General features: G+C 38.5%; 1 protein-coding gene across 1 annotated transcript in view; it reads right to left on the bottom strand.

Moving 5' to 3' along the window:
• Nucleotides 1-12,403: 12,403 nt before the first annotated feature.
• usta (uronyl 2-sulfotransferase a) overlaps nucleotides 12,404-16,824 on the bottom strand; it is a 396,647-nt gene continuing 392,226 nt past the window's right edge. Inside the window, exon 8 of the mRNA XM_039747559.1 lies at nucleotides 12,404-15,040. Within this exon, the coding sequence (XP_039603493.1) occupies nucleotides 14,766-15,040 (275 nt within the window). The 3' untranslated portion in view covers nucleotides 12,404-14,765. The remainder of the gene's footprint in view (nucleotides 15,041-16,824) is intronic.

Genomic DNA, 16,824 nt, shown 5'->3' with positions numbered 1-16,824 from the left:
TAACATGACTGTCAATATACAGTATTTGTTTTGTGAGTGTTACTGAGTGTTGCTGTCATCAAGGATTTGATTATCATTATTTCTTTCAATCAGGTTCGTATTTGTAGGATGTGTTGTGTTCAAGTTACATTCCGTGTTTGTCAATCGCTGTAAAGATGACAGGTTTCATTCATCGATTCGCTTCTTACTGCATCAATAAACAGCTCGCCTTCTTCTTTATCTGAGACCTGACACACTGCATGCACGGGTCTTCCTTTAGCGGGACATTGACTTTTTCCACCGTGTGCTTTGTTTCCACAGTAGCTGCATTTATGAATATGCTTATCAGACGCTTCATATTTTTGCTGCCTTTTCAATTGTGTAATTCGGTTTTGTTCAGCCTTTTGGAACTGTTGCTTTTATCTGTGCACTGCGCCAGTTCACGTGAGCCACTCGGTGTACATGCATCGAAGGTTCCCAGCTGTGCTGGTGCCATCTCGCTATGTCCATGGCTGTATTTAATGTTACCTTAGTCCTGGCACTTAAAACTTTCTCTCGCAGTTTCGCTGAGTTTGTGTCAAACACCACCCTGACCATCTCATCTTCCTCTCCATAAGCACAGTCCTTCACCCGTGAATATTTACCCGTAGCAGTTTGCTATTGGATTGCCGCTGACGGACGGCCTTATATGGGCAGGCACTAAATTACAAACGCCAGCGCAGCCTGTCTATGAACTTAATTTAAAGTGTAGGTTTACATCGTGCTTTGTTTCAAGTAGCAGAACTCATGAATATGGTTGTATATGTCACTCGCCGCTTCTTATTGTTTCGCTGCCTTCTCAATTATATAATGCATGTTTTCTTGAGCGCTTTTTGAGGTCTTCCTGGTTTTCTATGTACTGCGTGATTACGTGGGAGGCGTGATGATGTCACACTAAACTCCGCCCCACGGCGTTGAAGCTCATCTCCATTACAGTAAATGGAGAAAACTGCTTCCAGTTATGACCATTACGCGTAGAATTTCGATATAAACCTGCCCAACTTTTGTAAGGAAGCTGTAAGGAATGAACCTGCCAAATTTCAGCCTTCCACCCACACGGGAAGTTGGAGAATTAGTGATGAGTGAGTCAGTGAGTGAGTGAGTGAGGGCTTTGCCTTTTATTAGTATAGATAATTATATATATATATATATATATATAATTATATATAATGTGATGCAGTGTCTGCCAAATAATACAAAGAGTACACAACACGTGATTCCCCGTCTTTGGGGCTCGTCAAGTGTCTACACTTTTGCATCTCCTTACGAGGATCGGACCTCGGATGTCAGCACCTGAGGCAAAGCCTCTGATGTTGTGCCACGGCTGCTGATTCACTCATTTGACAGGATGAAGATCGAGTACAGCATTACGTTCTTAGTTCTGATTCACATTCTGATTATTTAGGTGGTTACCTACCAGGTAATGCTTGTGGTTGGTCAGCCAGTCGGCAAACATCCGCCATGTCCTCTCAGTAGTGAGAAGCAGCTCATAGATATGTGATAGAGTATCTGCCAGATAAGTACACAACACGTGTTTCGCCCTAATTGGGTCTCATCAAGTGTACATACTTTTCACAACCGACAAATTTCAAACTTAAGCATATGTGGTATCATTTTTCAAGGTCAGTGATTACCAATAAGATGTTTTTTCTGATTTTTGATCTTTTACTAGAGATCTAGCCATCTATGACCCTATATTAGAGGGTGAAAAACGACAAATGTCTGTTACAATCAAGAATATTTAGACTTTAAAGTAAGGATGCTCTGAGCAGGTTTTTAAAGGATAATACCGATCACCCATTTTCATGTTATTTGATCGGCTAATACAATTTTTTTTTTCTTTATTCTTTTAAAAACATTTTACACTAATCTTCTGCATAGCCAGACAAATAGAACTTTTACGTCTTACGTCTTGTTCAGTGACCATAAAATACTAAAATAAATAAAATTTCCTTACAATACTAATAAAATATGTACACAAATAATACATATGGCATAAAAGAAAATAAAATGCTTCTCATAATTACAAACTGTCATACTGTTTTATTTTTTTTGGAATGTACCTATTCAGAACAAGGCTTAATTAAAAAAGGGATTTTTCATTGTTTCTCTAACAACAAAAATATATATTTATATATTTTCTCACACAGTCAATTAATTGATATTGGCAATGAAACACTGGTCAAATGTAAATATACATGCACATACATGTTTTGACGTCAAAAAAGCAGTTTTTATGTGGTTCAGTGATGCAGGCTGAGGCTGAGTCTCAGTACTTTAGTAAAACCAGCTTTATTCCGCTTAAACAGGAACAGCATGGTTATTTATTGTAGCGGGATCTGCCACTCTCCTATACACAGACACAGCAGTCAGGCAGGGTCGTGGCAGGTTAGTGGCCAAATAATACTGTTCCCTGCATTTACAATGTTCCTTGCATCACCCATCGACAACAGGTGCTTAAAGTGGTACCGCGATCGACTTAAATTTGCTTCCGTGGCACTCCGCTGAATTGCTGAGAGCCTTAGGCACCCAAACCCCAGTTGCGGCTAGTCTGCCACTTGCGTTGTGAAGAGGGGGGCTGAGTGCACCCCAAGGAGACATGGTCGCTCCTCCGAAACCGCAGTGATACAATGGGAAACAAATAGTTTTTTTAAAACTTCCTCTTTGTTTGATTAGCTGCTGCTGCCGTGCTGCGTGATCTGCATCTTCAAACATTTAAAAGCCTGTACAGCAGCTGTCCTACTCTTTGTCTTTTACTTCCAGACCCCCAATCTCTTGGCACTCTTGGTTATGTCTCGTCTTGCGGTACATGAGTTCTTGATATTTTTTAGTTTATAATTTAAAAAACAGAATATGAATCTGCAAATCTAACAACATCACATGAAAGTTCGATAAATTCTGAACAGAATGATACCAAACATATACTGTATATGTAGGTTTTACAATAAGGCCAATTTAAAGCAAAACAAAAAAGTCACATAAAATTGTTGCACAAAGTCGTTGCACTTTTAGGTTTAGGATTTTATACAGTATTTATATTTATACTGCGGTGGGTTGGCACCCTGCCCAGGATTGGTTCCTGCCTTGTGCCCTGTGTTGGCTGGGATTGGCTCCGGCAGACCCCCGTGACCCTGTATTTGGATTCAGCGGGTTAGAAAATGGATGGATGGATTTATATTTTTATATATATATATATATATATATATATATATATATATATATATATATATATATATATATACTGATAGATAGAGATAGATAGACCCTGTAGTTGGAATATAGCAGGTTGGATAATGGATGGATGGATAGATAGATATATATAGCTGTAGAAAGACAACCTCCTCCAGAATTTTAGAAAGAAAGGGTAACTTGGAGATGGGTCTGAATTTCAAAAACTCTGTAAAATCCATATTTGTCTATTTACAATGTACAAGATGCTAGGCCCAACCAATTCAAAAGTATCTTGAAGACGATGAGCATGAATATCTAACGGACAATTTGTGGTTTTAAGGTGACTAATTATTTTTGCCAAAAAAGCAGAGACTCGGGCTCCAATGGCTTTACTTACATGAAGGACTGCACAGGTACAGTAGGTCCTGTTCAAAGACCTTTACATTTGGTAATGACTTTGTTATTAGCTGGGTAAAAACAGATTTTTACTTGAAAATCATATGGCTATTTTAATTGTATACCATTTCATTGGGACTTAATTAAAAATTAGAAAGTGAAATCATCAATCCTGTTGGTCAGTGACTGCAGACAAAGCTTTATAATGTGAAAGTGAAACAGAATTCTATGGATTCTTTAAAATTAATAAAAGAGACCCGATTCCATATTTGGCAGTGACATACTAGCTTGTAATGTTTGATACTGGAGCTCAATAAGGGCAAACTGTGGTCAGATGATTCTGAAATAAACAGGAAATCCATGTAATCAGACATGAGGAGAAGTCATGTGATAATGGGGTTTCTGGTGTGTCAGTAATCTTTAGAAAGCCCTCGAGCTTTTTCACTCCTTTTAAAAGGTGTTAGTCATTGAAACCCAATGCCTTAGGAAGATAAACCACCACGAACATGCACATCTGTCAACATGGCTGAGTCCGCTGTTATGTTCATGTGGAACTGACTCCTGAAAAAAAAGAAGAGGAGGTTAAAATCTAATGTTTAATTTAAAAAACAATAAAAATAAAATAACAGGTCACGCAAAATAGCATTACTCTCAGGTTTGGTATTTGACAGTCAGTCTGCCTCAAGAGGGGCTATGCAGGGACAGCCACAGGGAGAAGAGCAGTTTTGCACCTGAAGTTTAACTTGCATATTTTCCTAGGCTTCCAATTTATACCACTTGTGGACATTCACTGATGACTCTTCCTTCAATGGGTGCGTAAGTGGGAGAACAGAGGAGAAATACAGAAACTTAGTCGATGCCTTCACTGGGGAGTACAGTCTGGGGTATCTGCAATTCATCCATTCATCCATCCATCCACATTCTAAACCTGTGTTTCCAGGCCAGGGTTGTGAGGTAACTGTAGCCTGTCCCAGAAATCATTAGGCACAAGGCAGGAACACCACCTGGACATAACCGGGGCCATTGAAACCAAGGGGTATGGTGGTGCAAGTGTGCTCTTGTAAGCAGTGGTATGTTGGGGCCATTTCATGACATCAAGGAATGTTGGTAAACTTAAGAGGTTAATCAGGACGATTGCATCAGGTTTGGGATCTAACCTAGACACCCCGAAGGCAGTAACAAAGTGAAGGATGCCATGAACAAAGTCTCACACCCTCTGTATGGTACCTTGCTCATCCTGCAGAGCACCTTCAGCACAAAGCTGAGTCTACCATGGTGGTCCAGAAAGTTTTTAAACCAGCAGTCATAAGGCTTTCTAAAATATCCTCTGGCAAGACTATATTTCTTGCTGTATGAATATTGTATATAAATTGTTAAAGTTTTAATGACATTTATTCTACTGTTTAGACTGTGAGTATGTTCTGTATGAACTGAGGTACTGTATTTCTAACCACTGTTAATATGTGTAAGCTGCTGGAAAACTACTCTTATATAATCATTGGACACCCACTATCTATAGCAGTGTTTCCCAAACTCGGTCCTGGGGACCCCCTGTGGCTGCAGGTTTTTGTTCCAACCAGATTCCTAATCAGTGACAACACCTGATAACGCTGAGCTCATTTAATTAGCTGGGATTATTTTTCTTTTATTCTACTTTCAGAAAAGCACAGCAGCATGATTTATACATTTATGACATTTAGAAATATTTTTGTTTTTGCTATAGATTTAAATGCTTAACTCTCTTTTGTTGCTTTCATTATATTTTGTCCATTCTCTGTGCAGTTTTTCCCCCTTCGTTGTGTCTTAATAATGACAACTTAAAACAAGCAGATCAGACAGGCTGGCAAACAACACTGAATAATCAAAGGCTACTTTAGCATCAGACCCAGTAATTAGTAAATAATGGATTAATAAACAATTATAACACCTAGAAAAGTAGAATGAAAATCAAGATGAAAATGTTGCTAAAAAGAAAAAAAAAAAATACATTATTCTCATATAACTGCTTGGTACATTTTAATATATATATATATATATATATATATATATATATATATAGTGGTGTGAAAAACTATTTGCCCCTTCCTGATTTCTTATTCTTTTGCATGTTTGTCACACAAAATGTTTCTGATCATCAAACACATTTAACCATTAGTCAAATATAACACAAGTAAACACAAAATGCAGTTTTTAAATGATGGCTTTTATTATTTAGGGAGAAAAAAAAATCCAAACCTACATGGCCCTGTGTGAAAAGTAAGTGCCCCCTGAACCTAATAACTGGTTGGGCCACCCTTAGCAGCAATAACTGCAATCAAGCATTTGCGATAACTTGCAATGAGTCTTTTACAGCCTGGAGGAATTTTGGCCCACTCATCTTTGCAGAATTGTTGTAAATCAGCTTTATTTGAGAGTTTTCTAGCATGAACCGCCTTTTTAAGGTCATGCCATAGCATCTCAATAGGATTCAGGTCAGGACTTTGACTAGGCCACTCCAAAGTCTTCATTTTGTTTTTCTTCAGCCATTCAGAGGTGGATTTGCTGGTGTGTTTTGGGTCATTGTCCTGTTGCAGCACCCAAGATCGCTTCAGCTTGAGTTGACGAACAGATGGCGGACATTCTCCGTCAGGATTTTTGGTAGACAGTAGAATTCATGGTTCCATCTATCACAGCAAGCCTTCCAGGTCCTGAAGCAGCAAAACAACCCCACACCATCACACTACCACCACCATATTTTACTGTTGGTATGATGTTCTTTTTCTGAAATGCTGTGTTCCTTTTACGCTATATGTAACAGGACATTTGCCTTCCAAAAAGTTCAACTTTTGTCTCATCAGTCCACAAGGTATTTTCAAAAAAAACTTGGCAATCATTGAGATGTTTCTTAGCTAAATTGAGACGAGCCCTAATGTTCTTTTTGCTTAACAGTGGTTTGCGCCTTGGAAATCTGCCATGCAGGCCGTTTTGCCCAGTCTCTTTCTTAGGGTGGAGTCGTTTACATTGATCTTAATTGAGGCAAGTGAGGCCTGCAGTTCTTTAGACGTTGTCCTGGGGTCTTTGTGACCTCTCGGATGAGTCGCTCTCGCTCTTGGGGTAATTTTGGTCGGCCGGCCACTCCTGGGAAGGTTCATCACTGTTCCATGTTTTTGCCATTTGTGGATAATGTCTCTCACTGTGGTTCGCTGGAGTCCCAAAGCTTTAGAAATGGCTTTATAACCTTTACCAGACTGATAGATCTCAATTACTTCTGTTCTCATTTGTTCCTGAATTTCTTTGGATCTTGGCATGATGTCTAGCTTTTGAGGTGCTTTTGGTCTACTTCTCTGTGTCAGGCAGCTCCTATTTAAGTGATTTCTTGATTGAAACAGGTGTGGCAGTAATCAGGCCTGGGGTGGCTACGGAAATTGAACTCAGGTGTGATACACCACAATTAGGTTATTTTTTAACAAGGGGCAATTACTTTTTCACACAGGGCCATGTAGGTTTGGATTTTTTCTCCCTAAATAATAAAAACCATCATTTAAAAACTGCATTTTGTGTTTACTTGTGTTATATTTGACTAATGGTTAAATGTGTTTGATGATCAGAAACATTTTGTGTGACAAACATGCAAAAGAATAAGAAATCAGGAAGGGGGCAAATAGTTTTTCACACCACTGTATAGCAAACAGTTTTCTAATGTCTATATTGTTCACAAAGCACAGAACTTGGGAAATAACACATCACTTAATTAGTCCAGGAGTCCAATTAAAAAGAGAAGCTGGTTGGAACAAAACCTTGCAGCCACAGGGGCGCCACAGGACCGAGGTTGGGAAACGCTGGTTTAAATGCACAAAACTCTTAAGCACTGCCCAGCTCGTTTTATTTACAGAAGGTGTCTTTCCTGTCCTGCCAGCTGACTATCCGCCGACCTTAGAGGTAAACGGGCACGAGAGAGAGAGAGAGAGAGTTGGACAATGGAGACAAGCAGCCAGTTCTCCTCCAGACCCCAACACCTACCCCAGCTTTACACTCCCCAAATGGGCAGCTGGCCGGCCCTCCAATCGTTCTTATTATGTACCCCCTGATTTGTTTCCATTTGGTATATTCTATCTCAAATTCAATGAAAGAACGTTAATTTTAAAAATGCCGAGCACGGCTAACCTTGGTCTGTTTGCTGGCCGGTCCATTGTCTGCACTGTTCTGCCCCACTGCTCTGGTTCTTTTCCACATGCCACACTTATATGGTGGGGTTATATGGGGTTTTCCTTAACAAACTGCTAGCCCTTATCGGCCTTGATCCCAGTTCCACAGGAAACGTTCTAGGCCACCACTATCATCTACTGCGACAAGTAGGTTAAAGAAATGCTTTTGTTTTTATGTTATCCATTATATTGGATTGGATTATACTTTATTTGCCCCCAGGAGGAAATTACATTTTTAATTTTATAGAAAAAAATGTGGATATTCATGTAATTTTTTTATTGAAAAAGTAAAAGAGCACACTGAAAAAAAATATATCTGCTTATCAGATGTGAATGAAATACATGGGAAAGAGTGAACAGTGTGATATTTACAGATTAGGTCAACTGTTATGAACCTTCGAGCGTAATCAACACTGGGCCTTTTAGGATACTTACTAGAACCAAAGTAACTGCGGCTTCCACTGTCTGTTGAGCTCCGTAGTCTTGAAGTGTTTCCTTAACGTTGCTCCACACCCACAGAGATATGACACATAACAACTGGGAAAAGTTCAATAGCGGCATAATTATGTTTATTATTATTATTTTTATTTAATCACCAAACATACACATCATTTAATTGCCCTTGATTTAATATGATTTTTTCCTGCTTAACCTTCAACTCATTAAATATCTAAAATAAATAAGGCTTCCGTATTTGATAGTGCTATTGCTTTCAATAACAATGAATGCACATTATTAGTGACTTGTAACAGACTGCACTGCAACTGTTCTTATTTAACAAGCAAACCACTGAACACATCATTTTACACCTGACATTGGCGTCTCTTTGCTCAAAAGACACAGCTGCTCCATGTTCATGTATCCACTCGCACTCCATATTCACTTCATGTGCTCCACAGTATCAGCATGGTACCCCACTGGCACAGCCAGAAACGATAAGAAAGAAGGGTAAAGAGAGCAGAGAAGCACAACTTAATAAAAGGGACATTTAAAGGAACGACATTGATCTGCATTTGATCATTCATATTTACTTTCTTGTAAAACCCCAATCACGTGTGGCTGGAGTTGGCTGCGTTTTTGCCATGAGAGCCTTATAAACGACACATTTTGATCTTCACCAGAACTAGGGGCCATGCTCACTTTACTCAAGAAATATATGGAAATACTAGCTTCTTACCTTAGGATTCCTAAAAGATCTCACTGGGAAAATTAATAGTTTCATAATAAGTATTTTAATAAATATGTAAACTTAATTTGGTTGAAGATTTACCATCAGTCTAAGTTAATTTAATTATCTCACAATATTTTGCAGCCAAACTCATTAATGATGGCTGACTACAAGAATATTCAAGCTTTTACATACACCCACATATGGATGTCTTATTTTAATGCCACACATAACATTACAGGCTCAAGTGAGTTTGGCTTGACTGTTGAAGGACACACCAGTGTATTCCTCATTACCTTTGAGACTGAAAGTGAATACATTCTCTTTATCTTAACACTGACATGAAAGACTGCTGTTTTGTACTCGTTTCTGAGTTACAAGGGGCAGCATTCTACTGCTCACTGTGGGCCACAGCAGTATTCGCTGGACTTCCATCTTTTCAGACTACTCCGACACTTACAGATGAAAGCTATGTCAGAACAATGTAGTTAGGCAGTAAACGATATTGAGTCATTAAAAGAGATGTAAATGATACACAGAGGCCGAGAGAGGCAGGGTCTATGGATAAGGGAAGCATGGCGAGCGTGGAAAACGCAGGAGAATAAATAGGGTCAAATCTGGTCTGTGTTGAGTTTGCATGCTTTCTGTTTGTTTGTGTGGGTCTTCACCAGGATGTGGAGATTCTTAATGACGTCCTTTAGACTAACCCAGTGGTTTGCTATCCCATCCAGGACTTTCTCCGGCTTTGTATCTGACACTGCCAACATAAACTTCAGCAAGAAATGTGTGAAAAAATTATTATATCAACGTCAAGTTCTTCTCAGTTGCTGTAAAACTGCTTAAGACAAGAATCCTGTCTTTTATTTAGTAAGCCTCAAACAGAATAATGTGAACGTTTACTATTTCAAAATCTGTCTTTTTGTAAAGGGTGATTATTCAAACGGGAAGTAACAAGTTTAACCTTTTATGCTGCCACATCCTCAATACTAGGCACTGCAACGTCTTTAATGAAACTTTCTTTTGATTGGACTGCTTGCTATCTATCTTCATCAAATAATCCAGTTCCTTTCACACAGGTTTTTGCTTTTGATTTTGTGCTAAGAATTGCACATGAGCTTTTCAATTATTCTTCTCCACCTATTTAACAATGCCTAAACAACCAGAAAGTGCAATTTTAGTAAGAATTTGGACTAATGCTATAATTGAATCTTTGTTATCATTTGCACTTCAAATTAAATACATCACTTGTTTCCTTTAGTTTAAAATGTGACAAAGTCCCTTCATTTTGTCCCTATGCATTTCAATCATCAGTTAGTGTACCTTTAGTAGTAGTCACGAGTAGTTGACCAAAGCTATTTTTAACCTAACCCTGCAAATCAGAACTACAGTAAGCCTCACACTCCTCCAGCTCCTCTCTGCGATTCCCCATGAAAGCAATTTCAGGGTTGTTGACAGCTAGGATGTTTTTGTTTCAGAGGGCTTTGAATGATCAGACTGTAGCAGCAGGGTAATGCATATGGCGGAGAAGTTCATTTTTGTTGTAAAAAAGCTCTTCTCGTGTCCCTCCTACCATAGCAGTAATGCAAGGATAGAAGTGTCCCTGGTATACTGGGAGAATGGACAGTCTGAGCTGCTACCCAGACCATGAGTACCTGGCAATCGGCACAAGTCAAGAGCTTAACCAGGCAAGGGGCATCTGTAAGTAGTCTTGGCAGATTTGGGTTCAAAAAAGTAACAGTGCTTATTTATCACCAAGTCAAACAAACACATTTCACCAGAACTCAGAATATGTTGAAGACGCACTCAAAACATGGGAGTTTTCACAGAAGTTATTTTTAGATATCTTGAAATAGTCATATTTTATATATCTTCGATTAGGTTTAGGGTATCTATAAATGTTCATGTGATTTGCACATTAACAAGCTCAGGTGACTGGGTAATGGGAGTGAGCTGTTCACCTTTGACCTTAGCAGGTTGTCTCTGTTTTTCACTATCTAGTACATGTGTTAGCACCTGTGTTCATGATGTGGACTCCACTCTGACTGTGCATTAAAGCAAGCAATGCAAATGTGGCTTTGAAAGTGGCCTGCAGCCATTTCAGAGCTTATGTTTTGATAATTGTGACTGTAACTGTGCATTTAGTATTCCTTATTGCTCTACTTAGTGTGAGGGCTTAGCATGTCAGTTGTTCTGTTCACCCATCTTGTATCCATTTTGTGAACCCACAGCAACTGTACAGTATTGCTGCCAGCACTGAAGTCCATGCAGGAACCAAAATGTGAGGGGATGCAATTCCTAGAAGCACAACAATAGCTCATGCATACGGTTCTTTTCAGAGTCAGTAATTACACTAACACTCAGATCTTTTAAATGCAGAATGAAACCCAAAAGAGAAAGGGAGAACAGAAAGAGACAGGCACAGCTGGTGTAAATTATGATACTTGTAAAGGTTAGCTTTATATAACCTCATTCTTGAATATATAAATTTAAAGTTAGATTATATTGATATTGATTGAAATGACTTAGGCACATTTTTAGTAAACTCAATGAGTAATACAACGTATTGAACTAAGTTACCAAAAACATCTTCAGAAAAAATATTTTTAAAAACCCACTGTTCAGTTAATTCATTCAAAATGATGTATGTGCCTGGCATTTTGAACACTATATTTATTTATTCTTTTTGTATGGGCGCATTTTTGGACAAACCTCACAAGCCTGATCGACTCTGAGTGGCTTCTGTCGAAGTTTACCTGTCACTAGTACGAAAAGTACGAAATGACAAGCACGGAAACTTTATATATTCGGGAATGATTTAATATATTCCAATGCTGACTTTATATATTCAAAAATGAGTTTATATATTCTGACGCTGACTTTATATAATCAGGCTTTGACTTTATATATTCGGGAATGATTTTATATATTCTGAAAATCATTGTAATTGCCTGTTTGGCACATAGATAGACAGGGAGTTCAGGCAGGCAGAACGGCAAAAGATAAATAAAAAAAAAAAAACATTTCTCCCCAGCAGGGAATCGAACTTTCCGAGGTACGCCAAGTCTGCTGCACTCTGAGCGATGAAATCTTACCGGTACGCCATGGAAGCTGTTGTGACATTCTTGAACCTTTTGTGAAAGTGTTTATTTCATCTTTGGCCTTCAGGCTTCATACATTGTATAGTTTATGCCTACATTTTGTTAACATTTATTACTAAAATATGAAAAAGTTTCTGTTTTAACAATGTGTTTACACAGATTACTGTAGAAACGGAATACACATGAAATGAGTGTGCTCCAAATAACGATCTATTATTTCCACTCTAAAACTCCACTTCACTCTCAGATAATCAATCAAGGCATGAGCTGGGAGAAGTTTGTGCACGTTCTAAGTCGGTGAGTAGCCGGCTGCTTGCAGCTTGTGTTTATCAGCACATTTAGATGAAAAAAGATGCTGGCGGAAGGGTGAGAATGGTTTTAAGAAGCGATTTAAGGTGGGACGGATCTATGAGTTTTTTGTAGGCTCTGGTAATTCTAGTATTAGTATTTAGTGATTTCTTAGTACATTTTTAGCAGTTTGCTAGTTGTGTCTTCCACAAGACCTGCACAACACTTGTGCCTGCGCCCTTTTGTCTAAAGTAGCAGAGCCAGACTACTTGTCATTTGGTGACTACTGCTGGGTTAATGCTAATGTATGTGGGACTCCCCCGTTTTACTGCCAGAGACCCTTAAAGGGACGGTCTTAACTGCACATATGGCCTGTCTCCATCAGGCAGCAATATGTGGGCTGCATTTTCTTATTGAAAAGCAACACTTCAGCTTGGCATTCCTTCTTTTCCATGGTATCCTTTGAGACAGGCCCACAAGGAAGTATTGCAAACCTTCAGTCACAGGTAACTATTGGTACAGCCTGCCCCATAATAGGACTTAACTATGCCAATATTTGTAAGTATCCCAGTATGGCTCTGTAAGCAAGAATAGGCTCAGTGTAGGATGCACATCCCACATACAGGCAGCACAGTCCCAACACAAGGTTTTGGGGCCCTCTCTTCCTAAACAGCATTCTGTAATCTGCGGTGTTGAATAAACTGTGGATGGTGTCTATCCCTTTATGGCCCTTATCTCAACTCTGATCCCACTCTCAAGAACAAGCCACCCTGTGAAGGCAATTCAAAGCATTTTAAATAGTCATACAATTTTGCTGATGACTTTAAAATTCATAAAAATGTTTGTGTTTTATATCAAGTCAAAAAAGGGAGATATTCTGTGAAGAAGTAAATATTGTACAATTCAAAATAATCCTGTTATGAGACTTGGCTGATGAATCCTGCCACTTCTTATGTAAATCTGAGTTTGGACACACAGTTGTAATGTTGTGGTGACGAGTGGCTCTGTCAGTTTTCACATACAGGTTAATTTCTATTCATGATTGTGGACAGTGGTGGAAAAGGCAAGTACAAGTGGGCTGTGCCATTTTCGAATGTGACAGTAACCACTACCAATCTTTCAGTAGTGGCAGAAACATTTTAGCAGCTATAGCCCGCCATTACTGAAAGTATATGGGGGAAATCCTGTGTGTACAGTCAATAGCTATACATATATATGTTATCTATATATAAAGTTAAGGTAATGATCAATCCTTTCTGTATATACTGTACACCCATATTCATTTTAATTCAGTTTACTTTTGTACAGCGGTCTTCACTTAGAACTGGCTTGGGCAGTTGTGGCACAAATGCCTATAGCACCCATTGAAACAGATTTATGTGCCAGAAAATTCGAAGTGGATTTATAACATTAAAGTTGAAATCTTAGACTCGTTTCTTGCCAGTGTAATTTAAGGACTTAAGTTCAGTTTTTCTGTTCAAGTCTGGACAATAGCATATGCAGCACAACAATGATGAGCAAGACAACCAACCCCATAAAGAAAAGCTTGAGGAAATTATGCAAAGTTGATGAAAAAGTCACGATCTGTCTGAAAGACCCAGTGAAGTTGACAGACTGAGGTACATGCATGGCTTGATCATCATACCAGCTGGCTTTAGCAACAGAAAGAGACAACTAAATGGTTCTGGTTCATACTGAAGATACCAAGAGAAGTAATAACCAGTACTGGTGATTTATAACGTCCTTCCAGAAACAGTACACTGTTGTGCAGTCCTAAGCCACAATCCAGTTCTGACCTTGGCATAAACATTAAAACAAGTTGCATTTATTATCTGAGTGCTGCAACTGTAAAAGCAGATCTTTGCTTTGTTTTTTAGTTGCACCTTGATCAACAAAAATAAGGCACAATACTGCTTGGCTGCCATGTTGGGATTGTAAATGAAAAAAATGACCATTTTCATAGCCAGAAGGTAACTTTGATCAAGATGAGATTAACCATTTCTGGATGTAGTTAATGTAATGAAGAAGGACTCAACTGTGGAGCACAAAGGGGCATTCACACATCTAATGTACAGACTTACAGTATAAGCAGCAGCTGGCAAGCACTTCACCTAAAGTAGGAAGATTAGGATGAGATTTTTAAGAAAAATGATGATACAGTGTCCTCTTATGATTAAAACAAGACAGTGGGGTCAACCACTGTCCAAAATCAATTCTTCCAAAACATTCTGTTTGACAATCCCACCAAAAGATCCAGTTCCCAGTATTAGATAAAAGAATCACTTATCCAGCCCCTTGCCTATTGTGTGCCATACGACACTAGGGTACAGGTTTCCTCCACCAATAAAAGCAGGTCCCTTCCAACATTCACCTACATAGGTAGGTGTGAATTTGTATGTTAATGCCATACTACAGTATGTCAGCCAGATTGCAGGGATATGATCAGGGCTGTCCTAGCCAGTGTTCATCATTGTCTTCATCCTCTTCATCAAAAGGTTCTTGAAGTTTTGGCTGAGATACAAAAATTAATTCTTGAGAGCGTAGCACGTGATCTTGCGACTTCAGTCCAATTTTTCTTTTCAGCAAATGGAACTGATCCCTGATGTAGTAGTAAAAGTCATATTCATATTTCATGCGCTGATATAGTGCCTGAAGAGCTTCCAGTGAGGGCGTCTGCTTTTTCACAGTCCCTGTCATGTTGCCTATCTTTCGGTAGTCTTCAAACAAAGGAGAAAACAAAACAGAACAGTTATTCAAACTAAAATACTGTTTTTTTTATTTGAAATATATCTGATTTTAAAAAAGCTGATATCAAATAGTTTATAACATTTGAATTCATAAACAAAAATTCTAAATTGACTCATACACTACAGTAGTTGCGCTAACAACTGATATTTCACTGCCTAGTTAATTTAGCTAAAAACCTGTCAAAAAGGAAAAAAGGGTAAAAAATAATATGCTTCATGAATCTATTAACTGAACTTTTGTCTCCCATAGAGTGTCATCAGCTTGTCCTACAACCAAGACGCCATTATGTAAGCAGTGGCACTAGCAATCAATTTACAGTTCCATTATCTTTCTGAGCTATCCGTAGCTTATGTACTTAGATTACTAGACTGTAATGTGATTTGTTTGATAGATGCTGAAATTATTTTTTAATACAACTATCTATTTATTGGTATTGTTACATTTTATTGTGCTTGTCTTGCTTATTAATTTGTGTCTGCTCTGCTGTTCATTGATGTGTTGTATTATCGACACATGTACCACCAACAAATATGTCTGAGTGTGCCATAAGGTACACTCGCAATAAATGAAACTGAAGTGACGATATGTTGAAACACGCTGACTAGTTTTATCTAAGTCTACAATGGCTCATTTGGCTTCCTCCTTAATCATAAATGGCAAAATGTTGTGGTTTCAAGTCTATCCTTAATTACAGCAGAGTGTATGACACAAGCAAGTCTACTCACCAGCTGTATGCTCTGGCTGTGCAAAGATATCTCTGTCAAACGACAAACTTGGGAGGAACACACCATTTCATATACGGTCTGCTTTTTTGTTTAACTTTACTTTATTGCCATAACAAATCTGTTGAGTGGCTCCTCCGTCCTTAGTGTAAGCCTAATGAACCCTGAGGCCCACTTTATACAGCAGTAGGCATTGAGAAGGCCGAGACTCCAAGCTCCAGGTTTAGTCTGCCATCAGGGAAAAGTTCTGGAGTTCTCATGTCCCCAGAGATAAAAATACAGATTGAGGGAAAAAAGTCACATTTCTGTGTAAAGCGACAATTGATATTATAATAAGGAAATAAAAATCTTAAAATAATGCCACATAGTAAAATAAATAAGTTTATTCCCAGTTAATACTTACCTAATAAAGAACAATGTATGTAACTCAGCAGGGAGAACAGAAACACTTTATCCAGCATACACTTTCCCCAGTTAGAGTATAACAATCAAACATGGACTATTGTAAGATAAGATGAGTTGTTATTTAACAGTACTGTATGTATTACAAAAGAAACTTTGTTCAAGCCTCTCATTGCTGAAGATATCAAGCACACAATGTAATTGTTCCCATTATCATCAATAAGCACATGACTTTACTTGGGCTGTCAGGGCTTTAGATTGAGGTTGAGAGGAGTTGTAGTGTGGATTAGAATGCAAGTTGGACAGCACACAACTTCCAGAGGCTTTCAGACATCTTGAGTTCTGTCATGCTTGGAAGTCACAAAAAGACAGGAGAAACTGCAGGCACTGCAATCCAAAATTGGATTTGGGCTCAAGGCTACACTTGCAGGGAGTGTGCAAACTCAATTGTAACCGGTAGCCTGCAAGCTATGTGAGATCTTACTGTGTGACAAAGTGTGTTAGTAAATGACTGAGTGACTGTTCCATATTTGAAACAAGACTCATTTCTCACTTTATCGACAGCACAGTATGCAAATCATTGTAGAAAGAGCACTTTGCAGAGTATATCCTTCAATGTATTAAAAATC

Source organism: Polypterus senegalus, chromosome 3 (assembly GCF_016835505.1).
Source record: "Polypterus senegalus isolate Bchr_013 chromosome 3, ASM1683550v1, whole genome shotgun sequence".
NCBI classification, from domain to species: Eukaryota; Metazoa; Chordata; class Cladistia; order Polypteriformes; family Polypteridae; genus Polypterus; species Polypterus senegalus.
This window is presented reverse-complemented; position numbering and strand designations above follow the sequence as displayed.